Source organism: Fistularia commersonii, chromosome 34 (genome assembly GCF_037954325.1).
Source record: "Fistularia commersonii isolate RoL2024-O1a breed Wild chromosome 34, RoL_Fcom_v1.0, whole genome shotgun sequence".
Taxonomy (NCBI): domain Eukaryota; kingdom Metazoa; phylum Chordata; class Actinopteri; order Syngnathiformes; family Fistulariidae; genus Fistularia; species Fistularia commersonii.
The window spans coordinates 8,591,328-8,610,980 of NC_141317.1; the positions used below are offsets into that span (position 1 = coordinate 8,591,328).

At 46.4% G+C, this 19,653-nt stretch overlaps 1 protein-coding gene across 2 annotated transcripts in view; it reads left to right on the plus strand.

Annotated features, from left to right (window-relative positions):
• Positions 1–19,135, plus strand: part of LOC147214486 (metabotropic glutamate receptor 7-like) — an 89,274-nt gene extending 70,139 nt beyond the window's left edge. For both annotated transcript variants that reach the window (XM_086141950.1, XM_086141951.1), the window contains 3 exons: positions 2,071–3,006; positions 12,412–12,664; positions 17,930–19,135. In XM_086141950.1, coding sequence (XP_085998076.1) covers positions 2,071–3,006; positions 12,412–12,664; positions 17,930–17,979 — 1,239 coding nt within the window. In that variant the 3' untranslated portion in view covers positions 17,980–19,135. The remainder of the gene's footprint in view (positions 1–2,070; positions 3,007–12,411; positions 12,665–17,929) is intronic.
• Positions 19,136–19,653: the final 518 nt, after the last annotated feature.

The following is a 19,653-nucleotide window of genomic DNA, read 5'->3' on the forward strand; positions in this document are numbered from 1 at the left end:
CCAGCATCCCTGCTGCATCAGCTGGAAGTCCTGACAGAGAAAGGAGAGGCTTTTAGCCCGAGTGTCAGTCCACATCTCTTCAGCGTCTGGCACCGCGGCACCGCCGAAGATGTTGACGATGTTGAAAACCGACACCTAAAAACAGCATGAAAAGGGAAATCATTTATTTAATAGAATTTTTAAATGACTTAAAAACACCCCGGAAAGACCGAAAAAAATACCGCGCGCTATCAAAGCGGTAATGGTTGCCGGGCTTTAGGAGCGTTCGATGCGGTGCGATACCTCTCACTGTCAACTCCACGGGTATTGACCCTTGTGATTCATCCGGGCCAAAAAGAAACGGACGTGTTTTATTTCAGTCCGGGGGGTAAACCGGGCTTCTGAAGGGACGACACCTGGATTCTCTGCGCATTTCCATGCAACTCAGATGACAACAACAACAAAAAAAAAAACAAAAAAAACATGACATTTACATACAGATGAGTTGGCATTTGCATAATGGCTCTCTGGGTCACAAGAATTAAACCCAACCAAATGGATTTGATAGCACAGGTGGGGTAACTTCTGTCGCTGGGTATTTGTGGATTCTCCTGTTTTCGCTGTGATTACAAAACCAAATGCGCTTGCGGTGAAATGACGCTCCATTCATAACAACTGGTGACACAGCTGTAGAGTCTTCATCTTCTGCTTTAGCAAAGCATCAGATGAACCCCGTTCAAAGGGAGCCCTTGGATGTGAGACGTTTCTCCGCATCTCTGAAGTTCCACCGAGCGCTTTGGCTGCTCACGAAAGTCTAAAATTAACGACCGCATTAAAGAGCGAATGAAAACTACGGCAGACGTGAGTCCGAGGTGTCAGAATTGTTGCCTCGGGTCTCCATAGCAACAAAGCTGTCGGGCTCATTACCGTCTCCACACAGTGTGTGTGTGTGTGTGTGTGTGTGTGTGTGTGTAATCAGGAGGTTTTCCAGAGAGCACCATTCATTGTCCAAATAACAAATGGCACCTCCGTGCCCCCAGATAAATGGCGGATGATAATCTACCCAGACACCACAAAAACAACACATTTGTCATACAGGTGTGCATGTGTGTGTCTGTGTGTAAGTGTGCATTAGTGCAGGCACGTGGGCATGTGTGTTGCAATTTTTTGGGAGGTTGCCACATTTTGAAAAGGGGGGGGGGGATGCTATTTGTGTTCTCAGCATGAGACATCTGGTATGTGATGTTATTTGCAGCTGCAGCGGATTTTTTTTATAATAATGGACATGAACCGACATGAGACACGTGGCATAAAAACTAAATCTATCTACTTGAATATCAGCATTTTAACGGATCATTCTGAATTCAACCACAATGTAGTATTTTAAAGAAAAAAAAAAAAAAAAAGGAAGATTTGTAAAATAAATCCTTATTTAGCGCTCTGGTTTGTGTGTTTTATCATATGATTTTAATTCGTCAAACACCCTCTAGTCCTTTTGGATTAAAGTTTTAGAAAAGTCCACTGTGTGTGTGTGTGTCAACTGACAAGATCAGTATACCGGGTGAAATATTAGAATATATATGTATATAAAATTGTCTCTGCGGAGTCAAAACGGTCGTCGCAATCGTAAATCCCATTCTCCTTCCTTCTCATTCCATATTTCATACTTCACTGGCTCTTGTATTCCAACATGTCTCTTGCATTTTTTTCTTTTAATTCAACTGAACAAAGTTAACCTCTGTTGCCATGGTGATTACAATTACTTTCAAGTATTAGAAAAAGAAAAAAAAAAAAAAGTCCTCTGGGGAACTGGCAACACAGATACTGCATTGTAATAAACAGTTCTATAAGCGCTGTGTTTTCAGCCGCCCCGGAGACGTTTCACCGGATTTCCCCCTCGAACGATCTCGCCGGTGTGCGAGGTGTATCATCTACTTAGGTTTGGATCTGAATAGAAGCGCTATCTCCGGGGCCGAGGCCGGCTTTTTTTCCCCCTCGGTTTGAGCTCCGGTGATAGTTAGCGGCTATCTGTGTTTCACAAACGCTCTTATCCTGTCCTGCGTGTCCTCGCTCTCTCTCTTACTCTCCCAGCTGGAGGAGCTTCAGTGGCCAGACGGGGAGCAGGAGGTGCCAATCTCCGTGTGCAGTTTGCCTTGCAAGACCGGCGAGAGGAAGAAGAGGGTAAAGGGCATGCCGTGCTGCTGGCACTGCGAACTGTGTGACGGCTACCAGTACCAGTATGACGAGACCTCCTGCAGACTCTGCGCCTACAACATGAGGCCCAACCCCAACAGAACTGCCTGCCAGCCCATCCCCATCGTCAAGCTGGAGTGGCACTCCCCGTGGGCCGTCATGCCGGTCTTCCTGGCCATGCTCGGAATCATCGCCACCATTTTCGTCATGGCCACGTTCGTGCGCTACAACGACACGCCCATCGTGCGGGCGTCGGGCCGGGAGCTGAGCTACGTGCTGCTCACCGGCATTTTCCTGTGTTACATCATCACCTTCCTGATGATCGCCAAGCCCGACGTGGCCGTGTGCGCCTTCAGGAGAATCTTCCTGGGTCTCGGCATGTGCATCAGCTACGCGGCGCTGCTCACCAAGACCAACCGCATCTATCGGATCTTCGAGCAAGGCAAGCAGACGGTCACGGCGCCGCGCTTTATCAGTCCCACCTCCCAGATCGCCATCACTTCCAGTCTGATATGCGTGCAGCTGCTGGGCGTGTTGGTGTGGTTCGCCGTGGACCCGCCCAACACCATCGTCGACTACGACGAGCAGAAAACCATTAACCCCATGTTGGCCCGGGGCGTCCTGAAGTGTGACATCACAGACTTGCAGATTATCTGCTCCTTGGGTTATAGCATCCTGTTGATGGTGACCTGCACCATCTACGCCATCAAGACGAGAGACGTACCGGAAGACTTCAACGAAGCCAAACCCATTGGCTTCACCATGTACACCACTTGTATAGTCTGGCTGGCCTTCATTCCCATATTTTTTGGCACGGCCCAGTCCGCGGAGAAGGTGAGTCATTCCCTTTCCTCATCGCCGGGCGCGTCCTCGCGTTTCTCTTCCGTCGTGTCAAGAGACGCGAAACGAAATCACGAACTGAGAGTTTAGAGCAGGGATGTCAAACTCATTTCGGACCTAATTTGATGTCAAGGGGGCCGGAGCAGTAAAATCATTACCTAGAAGTAACACAAAGTCCAAATTTTTCCTTCGTTTTAGCGTAAAGGGGGTATACAGATAAATTCTAAAAATCTTTATATGTAATGAATAGAAAAAATACATGACAAATGAATATTAAAAATTAATATTGAAAAAGAATTAACTAAATTACACCCTAAAAATATCGTTGAGTTAAAAGAGAAACTTGTCACGGTGGGAAAATTTGCCACTAGAATTGATTAGAAAATTGTTAGCATGTATAAGAGGAGGTATATTGTTTACAAGGTGGCTATTCTGGTTGTTAAATCAATCTTTTTAATTTTGCCCGTTTTTCTTTGCTGTCGTTTTTGTGTTTTTTATAGAAATAAGAAATAGAAAAGATCATTTTCAATTGATGTTTTTTCATCAGAAATTTTTTTTTTTTTTTTTTTTTCAAATTTTTAAGCAAAAAATACATAGCAAAGTTCCTTTTTTCTTTTTTAAACCCACCGCATAAAACCCCCAGATGCATGTGAGGAAAAAACATGCAGAGATACACAAAGACTCGATTTCACGCAAGGGGCCACAAAACATTGATCCGAGGGCCGCAATCGGCCCGCGGGCCGCGAGTCCGAAACCCCTGGTTTAGAGGGCTTACGCGCGCTCTATAACCGCATGACTTATTGGAGAATCCGCCGGGGATGTGGACGGGCGACACGGCAGACAGCAATAAGCATATTAACCTCGGAGGAATTGCCGATGTTAAAAGGCAGAATCCCGAAATGCGGCTGCCGGCGGCTCCAGATGCCATTATCTCTGTCCTCGTGCCTCGAGCTCCACATTCACTATTGTGCCTTATTTTGAAAGAGGGCAGGCAGGTTGAGGTGGAGGAAGAAGAAGACGAAGAAGAAGATGAATGCGTGGCGAGGAGAGGGCAAATAGGAGTTTGATGCAACACGTTTTTTTTTGTTTTTTTTTTTCGGACAGCCGCACCCAACTCAACGAAGAATTTGACAGCGTCTGCCCCGAGAGCTGATTGAGAATGTGACATTTTGACTTCCCGCGCTAGTGACCGCTTATCTGGCCGGCGGTGGCCGAAATGCAGACGCCGGACCCGGCGGGGCGCGTGCACGCTAACGTGGGAGCGCCGGAGGGGAGGGTAGGTTTTTCCACCGGCAGAATATCGATGCCGATAGGGAAGTGTTACTCCTAACCTTTCGAGGGCTGCACTATTCAATATCCTTCCCGTATGAGATGGATCAGAAACGGATTTTCCACGTCTCAATTTACTGCTGATTTCACAGATGAATTACACCCTCTGTGCCGATTAGGAGTTCATTATGTTACTCGCAGCGACTACAGTGGCAGTAATGTGTTTATCTTTCCCCCTTAATGCAGTTAACTCCTTCTTTTCACCGACGTCTGCCCCGTATAGTCAGGTATAGTAAGCAAATCATCGTCCTTATATAATGGCCTTTGCGGTTGCATTTCTACTGTTTCCTAACCCGCCGCTGGTGAGAAGTGCTTTTGCATGTCCTGAAAGCATTCTTTGCAAAAGCCGGGGTGTAGCTAAGGTGATGTGTTATCTTATTCACATGTCGACTTAGTCATGCTCAAGTTGTCGTTCCGAACAACCTCAGAGAATCTGTTTTTTTTTTTTTTGGTTTGTTTTTTTTACCCCCAACCAACCCTGTAGTTTTTGCTTCATAAAATTCCCACATAAATATATGATTAGAATTGGCAGGAATACATCAAAGAAGGTATGTTTGACTGCAAACAGAGATGTAAACAGCAAAAAAACACGCGCGTGTGTGTGTGTGTGGGTGGAAGCTTATATCTTAAACAGTATATACAACCCTATGCGTGTATTTTTGTACTATCGCCGAGTGGCATTGGAGTAAATCGCCCAAAAAAAAAAAAGACTTTTGAAATAGCAACAACAGCAAACAGAAACCGGATCAATAACACCGTTAGAAAGCGATGGCTGCAAACAACAAATGGAGATAACTGCGACGATAAACAGCGGCTGCGAAGACACGAAGCGAGTGCAAAGGCTCTGAAAACAAAAGGGGAGCAGAAGCCGTTAAGTGGAGCACAAGAGCGAGGTGAATAAGCGAAAGCCAACACTTGTCTGGATGATAACGCTCTAAGCGCTTCGCCGAGGCTCTCGCGAGGAACCCGCGTCCCGCGAGAAGCGGCGGCGGCGGCGGCGAGAACCAGCCGAAATGCACAGTCACACCCGGGCTTTGATACCCGGTAGAACCGCAAATACATTTCGGTCAGAAGGATCAACACATCTGAGAGGCTGACCCCTGCAGACCTGCGGAAGTGGATATTAAGATTTAATGTGTGTGTTCTCTTGTTTCGGGTAAATAGCTGCAGAGCTAGAGTTTGAACAGCGCGGAGGTAGTTTAGAGAGAAGACCATTACTGTAATCTAAACAAAAGCACTGGCAATGCGGTTCCTGTGATTATGTAACTCTACGCGCCAACCTCGCGCCACCTGGTTTATGACTTCTAAAAAGAGGACTGCGCCACGCTTTTCAGGGTAAAACTGTTTCCACAGTGAAGGGGTTTGCGTTGTTTTTGGGTTTTTTTGATGTCTGATACGGGAAACCGAACAGTTCTCGTCGCCCTCGGACGGACGGGATCAAATCCCGACCTTTTGTCCGGTGACACCCTTCGCAGGCGAGGCCGTATTTTCCTGAAGGCGGGGCGTTTAAGATGGGCGGTATAAATTAATTCCACCTCTTTCCCTCACAAAGACAATTTTTTTGGTTTACAATCCCGGCCGCGTCGTATAAAACAATGCTGTCTTATTTAATCGATGCCATGCATCAATATATGTGCCCGCATGTGTGTGTGTGTGTATGAGTGTGTGTGTGTGCAGAGGTGGCTAAAACCTAAGGAAGATTTAAGCGACGCCTGTCGCCTCAAGCTGTCCAATATCAAAAGATTTCTGAAAATAGTATTATATCACGCTGCAGCCCGGTGATGTCCCGCAAATTAAGATTGCTGTTTGAGCCGGTGTTATTTTATTGCTCGGCGCCGCAGCCGGCCGTCGTCGTTTCTTTAACTCCACTCCATTGAGGCGCCCTTGTTTTCCACACCTGCGACTCCCTCCCTCCGTCCGTCCCTCTCTCCGCTGCTCGCCACTCGCGCTTTCCCCCGGTTCAAACTCATGTGGAGTGAAGTCATGTAAATAAGGTAACAAAGGATCACGGAGCCCCCGACCCACCCATCGCCGTCGCCTCTCGTGCACCTGCATGTGCTCGGTCGACTGACACACTCCAGTTAATTACTGTGACACTCGCCGTCATCCAAATTCTGCCGTCCCCGCGCCCGCAGATCAACCGAGTGTCTGGAAACAAACCCCGGGCTTGCATTTCGCTGTTCAAACAGACTAACAAACAGTGCAAATTCAGATGCCATGAAAATATGCAAATATTCATTGAACGGAGAAGCGAGCGAGCAGATGGGTAATATGCCGGCGCCGTCGGTAATAACGTCGACGACAGAGCCGCGCGACTCCTCGGTCCAGAGGAGGCGGCGATGACACGGTGACGGCGATACGTATTCCCTGCAGAAAACGTCCGTCCGGCGTCCGATCCGTGTCCTGAAACCATACCTACCTCGATAGCTCGTGTCTGGAAACCACTTAGGCCCTTGTGAAATGTTCCTGTACCCGCCTAGCTTTCTCAAACGGAGACCGGGCTGCCATGTATCGTTAGGAGCGACTAACTGCGCTCGTCCAATTTTTTATTTTTATTTTTAAATGCACCCATCAGTAAATCTGCAGCGTATCGCACCGGGGCTGCTGACTGAGATGGCGAGAAAGGCTGCGGTTTATGTTTTTCAAATAAACACAAAATATTATACAGGATATGAGGAAAATTCCCTTTTGCCGCGTGCTGAATTTCAAAGCGGCGAGATGCTGATTTAATGTCGTTTTTGCCGCATTAGAAGATGAGACAAACCACATCAAAAAAAATAACCCGTGACGGTTCTGAGCAATCGGTAACCAAAGCGACTCTTTATCTCACTTCCCTCTCTCGTCAGTATGGCTTTGCATCCACAGATAACGACGGTATATTTACATTATTGTCAAACTCTGCATGAGAATGGAGGGGAATCTCCTTATTCAACAGATTATAATAGAAATAGCAGTCTTGTGTTTTAGCGCGCAGCTCAATCCTAAAAGTCACACTTTAAAAATCTCTATTAAGGAATGAGGAAAAAAAGGAGACTTTTTCTATTTAAAAGAGTCTTGTTATCAGTAAATTCATTCGTCATCTGTACCCCTGATCCTGCAATCAGGGGTTTTGGGGTAGAAGACAAACAGTGAATTTCCGCAAAGTAGAAACATGATAATTTTGATGGTATTTACAGATATATTAACCCTCAGCGAACCTCACTTCAACCATTACCAACCTCCCGCAAACCGTAGTCAACTTGGCATCTTTGTTCAGCATAGGAGGTCTCGTATTTTATAAATTTAATTTTAGTTTCATTTGACTACATTTTTTCCTTTTTTTTTCTTCTACGGCTAGAATATGGCTATTTCGTCAGGAAAAAAAAAATCAAGATAAGATAAGGTTAAAGGAAGGAGTGAACGAAAGAAATCAGAAATGAAAATGAAAGAAATTAAAATTGAATAACGATAAATCGCGAGAGCCGAATTACAAAAAAATACGTGAAATGGCGAAAGCCGAACCGCGAACTAGCATGGAAACCGGCGACTCTGCACAAAAAGACACCTAAGAATAGAACCAGGGACTATAATTGCGATACCGTGCACCCACGATATTATATTTTGATCAAAATAAATTAAGATTAGCTATAAAATCCCAGGACCCAAGTCGGAATCGAACCAGGGACCCGCTTATGTTTTCGAGCTTTGGCATGTAAAGGTCCCGTGCATCCCCTCCGCAGGGATTTCTCTCGACTTAAAAAAAAAAAAAAAAAAAAAAAAAAGAAACCTCCGTGATAAAAGAAATATTTTGACAGGAAAATGTATCCGATCTTTTTTTCTGAATGAATTCCATATATATTTCTCTGAATTACGGGACAGACAGTCACAGGTAAAAAAAAAAAAATAATAATTTCTTGTCTGTTTCTGAAAAACTATCTTCAAATTGCAAGATAACGCTCAATGAAAAAAAAAAAAAAAAAAAAAAAAAGCTTACCTTTCAATAAAAGATGGCAAATGTTTGAATGAATTTATACTTCCGCACCTTCTCCCTGGATATGCGCTGCAGATCAGGATCGTTGTCGAGAAAACCTCACCGCCCGAAAAACGCCATTTGAATTAAAGTAAAAAAAAAAAGAAATGCAAAATAAGCCGTATCTGCTGGATACGTATCTACCGTATCTTCCACTTCCTCCTGCGGTTATCGGGACCTTGCAAACGTCCCTGGTGCGCGTTCATTCTTGGGACGTCAACCTACATGCCAGCTAAGCTACTGGATATTTTTCACTTTCTTTAGTTTATGATTTTATGACTTATTTACTTTGTTGTTCCTTGCGCTGCCACATACGCAGCTTTGATGAAAACTAGGCTGAAGCTTGTTTATTGCACTCTGTTTGCAGAGTCTGTTTGAGCGGTGATTTGTTTATTTTTAGATATATAAATTTATATATAAGTTTGGTTCTGTCAAAAATCTGCTCCCGGTGGTCGGGTTAGCAGCTCTGTAGCGGAAACCGCTTACCTTTCCCCCGCAAAATGTCCCCGTCATTTTTGATTTGGGCTTGCCCTTCATTTTTTCAGATAATTATCTCAATTATTTAAAAAAATTAAAAGATATCAAATCCAGTTGAGATCTTTTCCATCAGCTGACCAGACAGACTTGCTAATGGGCGCTACGAGTTAAATGCTACACCAAGGAAGTCGTGATCATCACGCGTCTTTCCTTTTCAGGAGTCGGCGGCGAGTTCGAATAAATTGATAATAAATGAAACGTGAAAGCCGGTTGTTTTGTGCCTGTTGTTGTGATTCGCGTTCGACCGCAAATATCGCCGCCGTCCCTCCGGAGGAAACTTGTCCTGCATGTTTTCAATTTCCGCTCATAAATAATTACGAGTTGAGTTTTCGACCAATCCGCACCTTTTATTAGCCAGCGAACCAGTTGTGTGTGTGTGTGTGTGTGTGTGTGTGTTTGTGTTTGTGTCCGTAGGTTAAAGACAGTTAAACCTTCACTGGTCGTCTGCTTGTTTTATTTTATTTTCTTCAATGTTTATCCGTGCGTTGTTTGAAAACCCAAATCTCCTTGTTTTTTCCCTCATAACCTCCTTTTTCCTTGCGTTGCGTCAAACTCTGCCAAAAGATAAAGAGATCCTGTCATCTCGACAGGCCTGCGCTCATTACAAAACCATTTAATAAATGATAACAATAAAAGAATAAAAATCATGTGAATTATGTATCGTTACAAGCCGGGCTTATTATTTCCAAATCATTATTATGGTGTGTTTTTCATCGCACGGAGAGAGGACGGCACGTGTCCGGCTCTCCCGACGCCGCAAAATGACGACCACGGGTGTCCGACCGGAAGAAAGGCCGTCCGCAAGGAAATCAGCCACTCCAATTTTCGCGGCGCAAAGCCGGAGTTATTCATGACATGAGCCGGAGTAGAAAGTAGGCCACCCAAAACAACAAAAGACATCCAGGTAGTTGAGGGGAGACTGCAAATCCCCCGGATCCATTATTGGAGGCATTCTCCGACGGGGCAGAGAGCATCCTAATTGTCAGTTACTGAATCAAGTCCTCATCACTATGTGCATTTATAGTGCTCGACCATACCCAAGTAAATTGCCTTTGCGGTAAGTATATCCCCGGTGGTTCTAATCATGGGAATTACCTTCAACAGCTTTTTGTCTAAATGGAAGGCCTGTCGTTTGTTGTGGCTGGATGCTGCCATTCAGCCTGTCAATGAGATGTAAAATTCAAAAGCGTGCGCTTGATTCCTGATGAGGATGTTAATAAATCATTTGCGCGGCTATAAATAGAGAGTTGCCAAGCAGTTGTGAAAATGACTTCATGTATTTATTTATGTTAAAGCAACAGGAATTAATTATGGATGTTGTATGACAAGCTACACATTTAAATGGTGGGTGAGAGGGCTCGGAATTTGGGTCAAGCTCATAGAAGCACAATGCGCAATCCCTTCTCAGTGATTAGAGGCGGTAAGAAAAAAGGGATTGGGCCGGGAGCACGCGTGTGCGCGGCGGAAACCCCACACGCTTCCGCCGTTTCTGGTCTGTCGCGAGGTTTTTTTTTGTTTTTCTTTCTCACGCCGGTGTATGATGAGTGTTAGCGAGCCCCCGTTGCTTCCCGCTCCTGAAACAATTCCCCCGCACGGTCAATAAATCAGTTCTGATAGGGTCAGCGTTGCAGCATCGACGTTATCAGAATCTCATTAAAAGCCTATTCCCGCCGCGTTTAGTCGCTCCCGCCAAACTCTGCTGTTGCTATGGATACCAGCCATGCTAACGGCGACCGGGCACGGAAAGACGCGGCTGTGATTGTATTTGACACCGTGTGTATTCCCCGCGACGCTTTAGCGGGAGTTCCGAATATCTGATCGTAAACGCGGCGGAATTTGCATCCCGGACGATCGGCGCATTTCCATTCCGGTGCCGTCGGAGGGGACCCGGGGCTCGGCCCGACCGGAGCGTCGTGGCGCTCGGGCAGTTATTAATGCATGGTGCGCATGGCGGATTACTTCCTCTGATGCGGCTCGGCGGGGAAACATGAGGGGGGAGAAGAGCCGGTCGCGTGTGTTGGCGCGTTGATGATATCGAGCCGGCGATCCACGAGACGCGAAGGCATAACCGGTATTCGAATGGTCCCTGTGAAAGAAATCACCGTTCGTCACGCTGTTTACCAAAACGCTATGCTAATAGTGACATTTCTTGCACCGGCTAAATCGGCGAGGGCGTTTCCGCCGTGCCGAGGCGCGGCGTCAATCACCGCCGTATCGTCTCCCGGCTCCATTACCTGGAAGTCAGCTTATGAAGTGACATCTAATGCTTTTAAGTGCGGCTTAAAGACGGCCGGCTTAGACGATCTCCTCCGGAAACTAATGCCCCCTCTCTTGCGGTAATTCTCTGACCTCGGAGACCCCGAAACGGAGGTGAGGCTCTGTAATGTCTCTGCTAAATTATTAAGTCGGCCCCTCTCTATGCAAAATCACCGGCTTTAGACGAAGTCGCTTCGCCCGCGCGCCACCTCAAACGACAGCCCTGTTTGGGTTTCATAACCTTACAATTAAGTCTTATACGAGAGAAAAAGGCACGCCGCAGTGGAGGCCTGTGTGAGAATTCACCCGCGTGGTTCACATGAACGGCAATCTTATGAATGATCTTTCCGCTCGGCGGCGTCAGAACCTTTCACGGGCTGCGCTCGGCGGCGTGCGCAACCGCGGGATCGCGAGCGTACTGCAGAGACCCGCCGCTTTGTCCGTCGTCGGTCATGTTTTTGTAATCTAGGATTTAATTTGCATTAGAATGGCTCCGCCTGTGAGAATCCAAATTGGAGGGGGGTTATAGCTGCAAGCCTCCGGACCCAGACGATGAATGTTTTGGCGGTGAAACAAAGAGTCTGGCCGGGGAAGGGTTCTTGTCGCGGCTGGAAGTAGGCAGGTGAGATCCCCTTTCTAAACTCACAGTGATGTTTTTGGCATTGTCATTAATGCGCCTGAATTCTCCCCGTCTTGAGAGAGTTGCTGCAGGTAAGGTTTTAATAAACGCTGGCGGTTTGAGCCGCCGCGCACTTGATCCCACCTTTCCCCCTCGGCCCTCGGAAAAACAAACACCCTTTCACTTCTAATAACGATATTGGATTATCCAAAACCGAAACCAAAATTGAGTCGGATATCCGCTTTCAACCGCAGGTTTTATTTCAAAAACAAAGTAAATAGACTGTAATGATGTGGCGCTTTTTGGACGGGAGATTTTCATCCACTCCGGGATCCAGCGGACGACATCAAACATCCCCGTCGGGTGTTTTGTTTTATTTCTTTTTTCTTGTCTGGAACGATTTCACCACGCGGCCGCTCTTATCTGAAGGTCTCGTCTTATCGAGGAATTCATCGCGAATCAGTTTCGGGAGAAACGGCGGCACTTGTTTATTTTCCGATAAGAATTAAAATGGTACTTCTCGCTAATTTGTTTGCCTCCCAGAGCCACGAACTCGGGTCGACGTCCGACACGAAGCGCTCGTCTCTTTTTTCCGTTTACCGCTTTCACGTGTTCAACTCTATCTTTGTCTCCGGTTCCCCCCCTGCAGCTGTACATCCAGACCACCACCTTGACCATCTCCATGAACCTCAGTGCCTCGGTAGCACTGGGCATGCTGTACATGCCCAAGGTGTACATAATTATCTTCCACCCCGAACTGAACGTGCAGAAGAGGAAGCGTAGCTTCAAGGCTGTGGTCACAGCTGCCACGATGTCATCGCGTTTGTCCCAGAAGCCCAGCGAGCGACCCAACGGAGAGGCTAAGACCGAGCTGTGCGAGAACCCCGCTTCTGACCCCATGAGTAAGTAGCCATGTAACGGAAAGGACTGCGTGCGCCGGCATCCGCGATCTATATCGTGCATCTAAAGTAGCTCTTTTTTTTTTTTTTTTTTCTATTTTACTCAGAAATCCTTTTATCACGTCGAGTCCTTTGACATTTCGTTTGTTTAGAATTGCAGAATATTCATTCATTCAGTGTCCGTACTGCTTATCCTGCACTCCGGGCCGCGGCGGGACCGCAGCCAATCCCAGCCGTCCGGAATATAAGCATATCAAAATATGTTTCTTTCCAAACACGTATCCCACATCGCCGATAAATCCATTCAGTGCTGCGCTAGGAATTCACTCCATTTCCTCCAATTATACATTGTCTTTTTGCTCTGTATTTTTCTCACATGAATGGTGTTAGAGGTAAGTGTAAATAGGCATTACAAGCGAGAGCAAAAATGATCGCAAGCTTTCTAAAAGCTCTACTTGCATATATGATTGTCTTTTGCACGCAATAACAGGGCGCCGAGTAGCACGGAGGTGCTAAATAATTATTTTATCGTGAAATATAGAAATGCATGCGCACGACCGTAGCGTCGATGCTAGTATATGTGCGGCGCTCGCGCGCTAAGATGCTAAACCGCAAAGTATTTCATGCGTTTTACCGATCCGTGAGGCGTCCTCGGTTTCAAACCGTGCAGGCCAGACGGACCGTCTGCGCTGGTGTCCGTCTGCGCTGGCCTCCGTCTGCGCTGGTCTCCGTCTGCGCTGGTCTCCGTCTGCGATGGTCTCCGTCTGCGCTGGTCTCCGTCTGCGTGCACCATTAGGCTCCCTCTGTGTGGTCTTTTCTCCTCTCCCCATCGCTCTACCTGTCACGATGTTTTTCCGCTGCAAGCGCGGACGAACATATGTCGACTCCTGAGTTAGATTAAAAAAAAAAAAAAAAACGAGGAAATGTACACAGCCCGGATATAAATAAAACAATATATGCAAATTGCTAAGGGGTTGCGCTTGCTGCACCTCTTTAAGGGATAATGGTATAAATAATTCCTCAGGTGTTATGTCACAGACGGAGATAATTAAAAACAAATGCTTTTCCCTTTTTTTTTTTCCCCCACATGGCAGTTGTGACACGTATTTTTACAGATGTGCCATCGACAGACAAGCTGCACACCCACTCGGGGGATTTATTATGAAGGGGTTTGGAATAAAAACAATTCTCCATGAGTCTAAAGAACTTAAGCTTCTCTCTGAATATTTGACTGTACGGAGAATTTGAGTCCGTCAAACAACATTTCAACTACATACATCGATTTTTTTTTTCTTTTGCACGTAATGTGATTATCTTGACAATGAAGCGTCCCCTCGCCGTCGATTCACAACCACATTTCCAGATTGGAAGCAAATCAAACCTGAGCGGGAGAATACGGTCGTCTCTCCTCGTTTACGGCGGTCCTCAAAGCTTAGCCGATTGTAAGAAACGCGAAAAAAAACGCGGCGATATCATATACGACTGCCCGGATTTTTCCTCCTCGTGCTCAAAATGCGGCGCACTTGCAACGTAATTTGTCGGCTATACGGCAGGGAAGCCCGCGTAACGTCCTCTGGAACTGGACAGCATTTATCTCCCTCCCTGATGAAAGGTTAGACCTTTTTGCCAGAGCGCTTAGCATCAAGCACGTGAGAAGAGGGGAGAAATTGCTCTGTGAAGAGATTTGAAGAAGCAGGGTTTTATCACCAGGAGTGGAAGCAGATAATCTGTGTCTGTAGCCGCGTGTTAATCATACCAGCCTTGATCGGAAACAGCGAGCGTGATCCTGTTAGCAAAGATAATGCCGGGTATTACCGGCGTGAGTGGGGGGGGGGGGGGGGGGCGTCCGCACGCCATGCGTTTGCGGACGGGAGAAATTTCCACCTTCCTTCCTTCTCCTCGAGTGACGGCGAGGACCGGGATGATTGACAGCTCATGCAAATGGCGCGTTACGAGCTCCGGGTGCCTCCTTTTTCCCGCGACGCTTCTAATCACACCGAGCAATCCTGGCACCCACAGGTGCGGCGGCCCGGCAACCCCTCTCTGAATTATGAGATGACAGATTTTCCTCGGAAACTCACTCGCACCCCAAACGCCCGACAGTTGTCACACTCATCTTTCATGTATGTGTGTGTGTGTGTACATCCGTGCGTCTTTTCATTGTGTGTATCCGTGTGTGACTGAGTTATGCACATATAACTCAGAGAGCTGATGCAAGTGTATCAAGGGGATGGGGAGCATATCTTTTGCCAGTCGCACATGTGGCTCATGGAGCGAATACATCCTGCACGGAGGGCGAAAGCTTTAACATCTGCCGCAGCGGCGCGGCGCGAATCCCCGAGCGGGGCCACGCGGTCTCCGAGAGGCCGTCCCAAAAGTGCTCCGTGTCATCTGCTCCGTACGTCTCTCACCTTCTGTCTCGCCCGCCGATGTCTTCTCGCCCGGCCTCCCCCTCCCCGCAAACTCCTCTCCTCTTGCCCTTCTTTTTTAGCCGCAGTGGAAGTGACATTTATTAATGGCGAATTTATGTGCATGACCGCCCCGGAACCCGAACTGTGGCTCCACCGTCCCGGGAGACTGTCCGTCAATGCCTGTAACCATCAGAGCGCCAAATACCCCGCTTTCAGGGCCCATCAGCCCTGGATGAGATGACTCTAGGTGATTTATGGGATTATGAACATTAGCAGTTCCGCGGATTTACATTGGTGTTGATACAGCGCAGGATCTTCATGATTACACTCCTCGGTGACAAGAGGATTAGTCCTGTAATTCAGAGATGACGGACTGACTCGCTGTATTTTCTGATAAATGGATATAAACAAACTAAAGGTGGATCCCTCAAACTGAGTTTGGTGAAAAGTAAAACACTTTTTTTTACATTTTTTTTTTTTTTTTTTTTTATGTTTCACTTTCATCCTCTCAAATGAGTGTGCCGTTTAAAAAAGAAACCATTCATTCATTCATTCAACACTTAATTGTCAGTATGCAGGCATAAAGAAATTTCCTTGACGGCTCTCGGCTCGGAGAATATATTAAAAAGAGCCACTGGAGTATCTATAAGTGTGATACGTGGACAGGAGTGGGCATGATATATGCAATCATCTTTCATTCATAATATTCATCAGGCTTATCCTGCGCTCGCGGTCGCCGGGGCCGCCGATCCAAACACGGATCCGTCACGGGAACACGTATGGGGGAATACGACCGCTCGCCCCCGTCATGGTATTGTAGCATCGGTAGTCGGGGAAACGCCGGTGTGACGGGAAAACATCTGTCTAATGAACAAGTGCCGCCGTTGGCCGCTGCCACGGCGCCCGAACCTGCGATGAAACTATTTGTTTCCAGGTAAAACCCCCAGTATTCATCGCATCCCAGCATTCCCGGCGACCCCCAAAATTACACCGAAAATAAGCATCGACATTAACCCTGGTGCGATCTTAACATTGTGTTTACTCCCCTTGTCCTACGGGTCAAAAATGACCCATAAAAATGTACCCTAGTGGTGTACATTCTACATGGAAACATAAACAAAAAAGAAGTATCACCTATTCCAATTATGGGGTCTCTTTAGGAAAAGTCATTGCATTTCAAGTTGGAAAAAAATATGTAAAGGTGTTTTTTCTACAGCTAAACATGGTAGTGGGTCACTTTTGACAACACAAGGGTTAACATTCATGACTCGCAACCACTCGCTCTGTCATTCACGTCACATCTAGAGACGGACAACCATTCGTTCGCCACTTCTTGCCTCTCGGAGTCACAATGGCCGTCTGAGAGAACCCCGGAGTTGAACCCCCCCCTTCCCTTTATGTTTTTCCGATCGTATCAAAACCTCGCATATTAGAACCTTCAGATGTCACGACCTCGGCACGATCCAGGCTAGGAAACCGGCCTGTCTCCGATAAAACAGTCTTGAGCGGCGACAGCTTGTATTTTTCCCCCCAAAAAAGTCGACAAATCTGTCCTCGAAATGTCAAAAAACAAATGTCGGTCAGGGACCTCCGAGCAGAGGATGACATCCCTTAATGACAGCGACCCAAGGATATTCGCAAAACTGCCGCTCGGAGGTAAACGACCAGAACTTACGCACGCTTAAATCGCCGGGGTTCGTTAGTGTTTTTTTTTTTTTCAAATTTTTCGCCACAAGAGCTGCACTAACTGCACAAATTGGCCACAAAACATACCAACTCACCCAGTAAGTGATGATTTGCTGCAGCTCTAATCTCGTCTGTTATGAATAACACATTCTACATTAAGATTCCGGTTAAACAAGCAAAAATAAAAACACACTGGATCCCCCCCCACCACCACCAAAAAAAAAAAAGAGAGCTCCTCCTAAAGAGAGTTTATGGTTAATGACAAAAATGCACTCTTAGTTATGTTTTATTCATCACACTCCCATGCAAGGTTTACAAAATGCCGTATAGAAACTGTGACTTTAATTGTATAGCCCACGGGAGACGGTCACCATAGCAACATTATAGCAGTACAAGGAGAATATATTGTAATGTCAGTGATTGGGGATATCTCCATCGACCTTCTCCACTGTACATAGAGGACGATACCCGTGATACATGCTGTTAATCCTCCCGAACGCGGCACGCTCCGCTGCCCGCGGTCGTGTCCGTGTCCTCGTCCCAGCTTTAACCGCCGCCGCCGTATCCACTCTCACCCCGAAATAAACCCGAGCGGGAGACGAGCCTCGCGTCCGGGCTGGAGCCCCGCCCTCGGAAAGCCTGTCGAAGAAGTCGCGATGGGACTGAGTGACCTCGAAAAATGCCTACTCCTTCGACGTCTGAAGCCAGAACGGCTCTCGCAACGACACACACCCGGGGAGGACACGCGAATGCACACACACACACACACTGTACCTAGGCACTCAGCCACGTTCTGATACGTTTCCATGGCAATCGAGACTGGGATCACGTTGCATGCCCTAGCATTTGTTCGATGCCCACTTGTGTGGTGTTTGTGTTGGTTTTTTTTTGTTGTTTTATTCATTGCTAGTTAACGTCTGAAAATAGAAACCGAGGCTTTTCACGGGGGCACTGCGAGCCCAAACCGTGCACGAGGCCGGGAAATATTGCACAGCCGGTGATAAGAATGCATGGTGGAACAGGACCGGTTTATCCAGGCAGAAGGTGTACTTTTTGCTTTTTGCTTGTAAATTTGAAACGATCGAGTTTCTCTCCCTCTCTTTTCTTTTGTCTGTTTGTTTTGTCTCCGCCGCGCGTCACGGTGAATGCTAATCGTGTCTTTCTTCTGCAGGTCAAGCAACCAAGAAAACATATGTGAGTTACAACAACCTCAGGATCTGATCTGCGCGAGAAAAAAAAATTACCGCTGTTTGTCCGTTGTCTGTGATTGAAACGAGAGGAAAGCTCAGGAGGAATAGATATGAGAGAGAGCGAGAGAAAGAGACAGATGTAGCCCCCTCTGCACTCCAGAACTGTGGATAGTATCTGACCTTCATCCAGACATGATACACGAGTCCTGCCGGAGACGGGGGGCTGCTGTAGGCCGGGGCGTCCGCTGGGTCGGCCTTGACGAGCAAACCGTAGGATTTAAAGTTGCGCCGCGGCCCCTTCTCTCCAGCGGAGAAAACGCTCGGCCGCTGCAAGGGGTCGAGGACGTCTGCTGAGAGGACGCTGAATCTACTTTCAAGATGTTTTTGTTTTTTTGTTTTTTTTTTTTTTATTTGAAATGTCATTAAAGCCATATTCTCTTGGGGTTCCCATTACCTGATATCTGTTCGGTATTGTTTCAAAGTGATTTTCTTCTGTGCCTCTTTTTCCTCGGAGTTGGTTTCGTTACCTTGAACAGCAAACTCTGCCGCATCCGGTATTTTTGTTCCATAGAAATGGACACAGATCTGTCCCCCGATGATTATTATGCTAGAGTGATGGGCATTGTAACTATGTTTTGTTTTTTCTTTTATTTTGTAAATACTCGAGATTATTTTCTTGTTTGGAGTACAAAAATAGATATCCAGTCTTTGTTGAATTGGATTTTGGATGGTAATGGAAAGCACCACAAAGTGTTCACTTTGCATGTGCCAATGTATGTCTGTTCTATTTGATGTAAACATAAAAAAAAAAAAAAAAGAGAGAAAAAAAAAAAAAAAAAAACGCATAAATAAATAAACGTAAACAAATGAAAAAAATATGGAAAAAAAAAAAATAAACAAATTCTGAAAATGATAATGAGCTTCAGAATCCTTTTCGCTGTTTGTTTTCTTTACCGGAAAACTGAACTACATTAAAAAGGCAGAATATGGCTTTAATTGGTTGTTTGAATTGACCCCTCCTGTATCTGCAAGCATGTTTGTTTTATATAGTTTCGTACCGGGTCTATTATGCCTAATTATTGTGTGGGGAAACATTAACACCCGAGCAATCATGAAAGTACGTTGTGATGTCTGTTGAATTATGAAGGTGTAATAAAAATCATTTTGTTATCTTTTATACAATGAAACCAGACAGCACAGCATAGTTATTTCTGCGTGAGCGAGTGTTTGTGTGACTGTTGATGTTTCTCGGCGGGGGACCGAGAGGGGCCGGCGTATCAAGCGATGTACAAATAAGAACTATTAATCACCGTGCTGTTTGCGCGCTTATGTAAACCCGCGAAAATGTCACGCGCCGGTTCACCATCTCCCAACCCCCGGCCCTCCCCGGCCGCCTTAAGAGAGGAGAGGAGGTCAAAGTGTGTGTCTCCGCTCTTTCCACGCCGTCCCTCCATTCCGGTCCCTTCAAGTTTCATAATGGATCTCCCGCATGAATAATCTGACATGTCAGATCAATTTGTCCTGCTGATGACCAGGCCTTTATGAGCTAACTGCTTCTTATTCCTCGGCCTGCCTGCAAGCATAATGTTTCTATTTTCAATATTGATTATTATATAAAGATATGAATAGGCCACGCATGAGGGACTCCTGTTTCTTCTCCCGGTTAGTGTCTCCCTGCGGGCTGTAACACGGGCAAATGATAAAT